General features: G+C 37.7%; 1 protein-coding gene across 6 annotated transcripts in view; it reads left to right on the top strand.

Annotated features, from left to right (window-relative positions):
* The window catches only part of LOC106875848 (excitatory amino acid transporter 1-like), a 321,485-nt gene that overhangs the window by 306,730 nt on the left and 9,129 nt on the right, over positions 1-5,626 (top strand). The window contains exon 11 of one of the 6 annotated variants that reach the window (XM_052969534.1): positions 567-587. The exons of the other annotated variants lie outside the window; for them this stretch is intronic. Coding sequence (XP_052825494.1) covers positions 567-576 — 10 coding nt within the window. The 3' untranslated portion in view covers positions 577-587. The remainder of the gene's footprint in view (positions 1-566; positions 588-5,626) is intronic. 6 annotated transcript variants of the gene reach the window in all.

Genomic DNA, 5,626 nt, shown 5'->3' with positions numbered 1-5,626 from the left:
ATATCAATCACTGTACGCCAGCGTCTAACAGCTTTGGCTTTTTAATGCACAAAAAATTGAAATTATTTTTTTTCTGTGCCTCTGATTAAAATTTTCGAAAAACAAACCCAGCCACATTACCTGGAAAAAAATAATCTTTATTGTGCTGGTTTTTCGTAAAATTTTGCGCATGGGAAAGGCAACAAAATCGCCCCTCCCCACTTTGAATGGGATAGTCCTATCTTAAAAAGTAATAATCGATTGTCTCGGTAACCATGGGAGTTGGAGGGCAATAAAAATCTCCTGAACATGAGCGGACCATGCTGGCGCTCTGTGCTGAATTTCATGCGATTCCACTGCACCGTTCCCGAGTGAATCTGCCAACACTCAATCAATCAATCAATCAATCAATCAAGCAATCAAGAACACTGTATGAAAACAAGCTTTTTGTGTTTGAATTTTCAAGATAAGTTTGTTATTTTTAAATAAATGTTAAACAACCTTTCTGCTTTTAAATTCTCATTTCAGCAATTAACAATGCAGTTTTAAATTTAAGCAACCTTTCTGTTTTTAAATTATCATTTCAGCAACTACTGAAAATGACTGCTGTAAATACTATCCCTTTATCTACCTTATTTAATTAACGACATAATTTCAAGTTTCTAAGCTTGGCAAAATGTCCTTGCAATGAAATATCCATACAGCAAATTTTTTTTATGGTGAATAGTCCTACGGTGAATTTGTTTACAGCAAATTGTCCAGTCACCATCTGTTTTGACATGGTTTTTATGATTGGATGCTCTTCCTAACACCAACCACCATGTAGAGTGGACTGAGTGCTTTTTACAGCTGGATGCCCTTCCAAATGCCAACCACTTCACAGTGTGGCACCAGCACTGGCAGGGTCACCAAATAACTTGCAAGACAAGGAATCTTGAGTGGGGAGGGGGCATTAGAGGAGGTGATCTTAAATTAGATCATGAAAGATTAGAGTGTGACAGAGAGACAGAGGCAGAAACAGATATCTTGCTGTAGAGGAGCATGGTTATCCAGCCAAGAAAGAGAGGAAAAGAGAGAGAGTAAGAGGGAGAGTGGTAACAAGAAAGAGAAGAGAAACAGGTGTGTTGCTGTAAAGGAGATACAAGGTTACTCAGCCAGAGGGAAAGAGAGAGAGGAAAGGGAGACAGTAAGAGTGCAAGAGAGAGCAGGAGAGAGATGGTGGTAAAGTGCCACAAGGAATGGCGTTCAGAGCATAGATGAGATAGTAGAGTAAGGAAGAGAAAGATAAATTGTAGCAATTGCCAGGGTATGCCTTCAAAGTATGGGAACATAATATACATAGCCAGATATTGCCAAGAAGGCATGAGTAGGGAATAGGAGTGGGGATTGCAGTGAGTAGTGAGAACCTGGGTATAAAGAGGGGATTGGGGAAAGCAGTGGTACAGTGAGCAGGGCGAAAATTATTATAGTGTATGAAGAGGAAATGTGAGGAAAAGAAAAGATGCAGTTTGGGAGAGATGTAGTTTGGATTCTAGGGGTAGGGTATGTGAAAATTTTATTGTTACATGTTGGCGTGACACAATGCTTCTAGCACTCAGTTAAGCTCTAGAATCTCATAGTGCCAGACATCTTGGTCCATTGTCATTTCCTCCATGAGCCTTAACATCTTAAGATCGGTTCTTACCACTTCGTCCCATGTCTTCCTGGGTCTCCATCCACTTTCAGCGATCCGCACATGTCCAAACCAACATAGTCTCCTCTCCTGCATGCCACATTTAATTCCTCTTATGCTTAACTTTTCTCTCGGCACAGTTATGTTTTGCTGTTCATGCACACTGATGTTGTACATCCATTAGAGCATACCACCTTCATTCCAGTCTACGCATGTCCTCTGCATTCAGAGCCCATGTCTCACTACCATGAAGTATAGCTGTTTGTACACAAGCATCATACAATCTACCTTTCACTCTCAGAGAGAGCTTTTTTTGTCAAATGAGGTAGTAGTTCTCTGAACTTCCTCCATTTTATTCTTATTATAGAAAGAATACTTTCAGAGCATTCACCACCATTACTAATTTTGTCACCTAAGTAGCAGAAATTATTTATTACCTCAAGAGGTCCTCCTGGGCATTTGAGAGAGTCTAAGTTTTGTGTGCTCTTAGTGCTTATTGTTCCTGTACATCTGCTACTCATGAAAGCGACCTTGTCTGTAAATCTACCTGTGATTCCACTGCATATATATGATAATGTATTTGTTTTTGCAAGATTCCTGATCTGGAATCAGATGTTGAATCAGTTATTGTTATATTTGTGGATAGTCACATTTTTTTCCCCAAATAACCGCACACACTATATACCCATTTTTCAGCTCTATTGTTATTCTTATTTTAGTGTCCTTTGTTTGAAATCTTTCATCACACTTCCTGTAACCTCTTCAGCAACTCTTCATCTGTGTCGCCTATTCTGTTTAGACCAGTCTGTCTTTCTGTGCTGTGTATCCTTATCTGCACATGCATTTATGTTTGTATCTCTGTGTGTGTGTGTGCATATGTCTGGTTAGTATTTGTGTTTAGTGTGTATGTATATGGGTTTACTACACTTCTTGTGCCTGTGTCTTTTATTTTGTTGTTTGGTTTATTCATTTATTTATTTATTCATTTCTTTATTTTTTTCTCAGTCTGTCTTAAGTATGTGTATGTGCATCTTGTGTGTGTGTATATAGGTTTATGTATAATACAGTTTGTATATGTGTCCATTTTTTCTTCTCTCATTCTGCCTTTACCTATTTCTTTACTGCCCACAAGGAGCCACACACAGAGGGGACAAACAAGGACAGACAAACGGATTAAGTCGATTATATCGACCCCAGTGCGTAACTGGTACTTAATTTATCGACCCCGAAAGGATGAAAGGCAAAGTTGACCTCTGCGGAATTTGAACTCAGAACGTAACAGCAGATGAAATACCGCTAAGCATTTCGCCCGACGTGCTAACGTTTCTGCCAGCTCGCCGCCTTTAGTCATCATATTGTGTAGTATGGTGGGCAGGGTATTATTGTTCCATTCATGTTTTCTGTTGAGGCTCAGTCTGTCTGTTACTATGCATGTGGCCTTTATAATCTAAGTGTTGTGTTTGTCCTCTATGTTCTAATTGAGCATGTTGGTAGAACACTGACAAGCTTTTCTCTTCCTTGAGCTCCAACCAGTGGTCACCTATCTGCTCCCCTATGCTATGCACTGTCTCCCCAATGTATGCTGTTGTCCTGTTTCTGCACCATCCTTCAGTACACCTTATGCTATAGACCACATTCCTAATCTTACAATTAACCCGTGGGTTCATCCTACATACTATACAATTGTTATCCATACCTGGGGGCCTTTCAAATGGATATATTCTACAGATCAGGGATTTTATTCTGTATTTTATGTACAGAATGGACTAAACAGAATAGGAAGAGACACATGGGATGGAGAGTCACCGAAGAAGTTACAGGATGTGTGATCAAAGATTTCATACAAAGGACACTAAGATAATAATAACAATAAAACCGAAGTGAAGAATAAGTATGTGGTGTGTGTGGTTATTTAGCAAAAAAAAAAAAAAAAATTACCATCCCCAAATATAACAAAATATTTATGTATATCTATATATGTGTATATGTAGGTGTTTGTGTGTATGCATGTGTGTGTGTATATATATGCACTCATTCACAAGTACTGACTGAATGCACAACACATATGCAAAGTCACACAAGAGTACACCCATGGCACGTATTACACAGTTGACTATAGGCTCCAGATCCAGCACAGAGAAAGTTCAAAGTGTGGTGAAGTATAAACAATAACACAGTTGGGTTGAGTATCACTACAGCCATTTCAGATGTGTTAGGAGTAAAATTTGACACTTAGGATTCTTCACATAAATAGAACATAATGCAAGTTGATCCTCCCATCTTGGTTACAGCTGAGAGAGTGAATAGTGTATACTATTTCAAAGTATACACACATGGTAATAGATTAATGAATTCTTTTAAGGGAATGAAATACAGGGAGGAAATGAAAAGAAATAGAAAGGGAGAAATAGGGGGAAAAAAAGAAAAGAAAAACTCTCATCTACCCAAAGGATAGCAAAGGGTTTCAAGGGCTAACAGTCAATGGGATGAGATGATCGGCCATTATTTGAAAGCATCAAGGTAAGCAAGAGAATGAGGGATTGTAAATAAATTTAAGACATAACTAGAGAACAGCAAATGGGGTACCAAGAAGGCTTCACACACAAATGTATGTATGTATCTCTTTATTTATTTATTTTTGCTTGTTTCAGTGACTGTGGCCATGCTGGGGTACTGCTTGAATTTTTAGTCGAATAAATCGACCCCAGTACTTATTTTTTAAGCCTGGTACTTATTCTATTGTCTCTTTTGCCAAATCACTAAGTTATGGGGATGTAAACACAGCAACACTGGTTGTCAAGTGGTAATGGGGAGGACAAACAGAGACACACACAAATATATATATATATATATATATATATATATACATACATACATATATAAGGCAAGAAGAAAATGGAGAGAATCCAGAAGTAGTATTCATCAGCTGTTAGACATTATATTATGTCTATTTATTTTAAGCAGTTCAGCTAATATATCAGGTCATCCCATAAGTTATGTCCGATTTTACCTTTTTTAAAATTCAATGAAATTTAATAGTATTTTAGAATGTCTAATGGAATTAAAGATTATTTTTATGCATTTGTGTACATTTAAACTAATTAAATATTATTTTACAGAATAAAATAGAGTTAGAATTTCTTTGATTAAAACCCTTTCTAACATGGAAGTATCCAAAAAGCATTTAAGGCGGATAATGCTTTATGAGTACAAAAAAGGAAACTGCAGCGACTCGAAACATACACTCAGTTTATGGGAAAGAATGCTTGAATGAAAGAACTTGCAGAAGATGGTTTGCAAAACTCAGAAGTGGAGATTTCAGCCTTGAAGATGAAGATTGAACAGGACGTCCAGTTGAGTTTGAGGATAAGCTCCTTGAGGCATTACTTGAATAAAATCCTGCATTATCAGTTGAAGAATTGGCAATAAAGCTTAGTTCAAACCATACAGCTGTTCATCGTCATCTTCAACAACTTGGAAAGGTTCCTAAACTTGGGAAATGGGTGTCTCATGAATTGTCTGAAAGCAATCACAAATCCTGAGTTGACATCTGCTCTTCTCTCCATTCTCGTGAACTCATTTCACCCCTTTTGGATAGACTTGTGACTGGTAAGGAAAAATGGATCTTCTATCAAAATGTTAAACGTCATAAACAGTGGCTTAGTAAAAGGGAAAAAGCTCAACCACTACCAAGAAGGGAAATTCTGTTCTCTCTATCTGGTGGGATTGCAAAGGAGCAATTCACTTTGAATTGCTACCACTTAATGCAACAATCAATGCTCAAGTCTACTGTCAGCAATTAGAGCATTTTAACCAAGCTTTGAAGTAAAAAAGACCTGCTTTAGTGAATCAAAAAGGAGTGATGTTTCATCAGGACAATGCGCGACCCCACACTGCAAATTTCAGCGTTTTATTCGAGTGGGAGAGTCAGGCTAATGGTAGGATGTTTATGTTGTGCCAGTTTTTGTGTAATAT

Source organism: Octopus bimaculoides, chromosome 7 (genome assembly GCF_001194135.2).
Source record: "Octopus bimaculoides isolate UCB-OBI-ISO-001 chromosome 7, ASM119413v2, whole genome shotgun sequence".
Taxonomy (NCBI): Eukaryota; Metazoa; Mollusca; class Cephalopoda; order Octopoda; family Octopodidae; genus Octopus; species Octopus bimaculoides.
The sequence above is the reverse complement of the archived record's forward strand: the minus strand, read 5'-3'. Positions and strand labels throughout refer to the sequence as shown.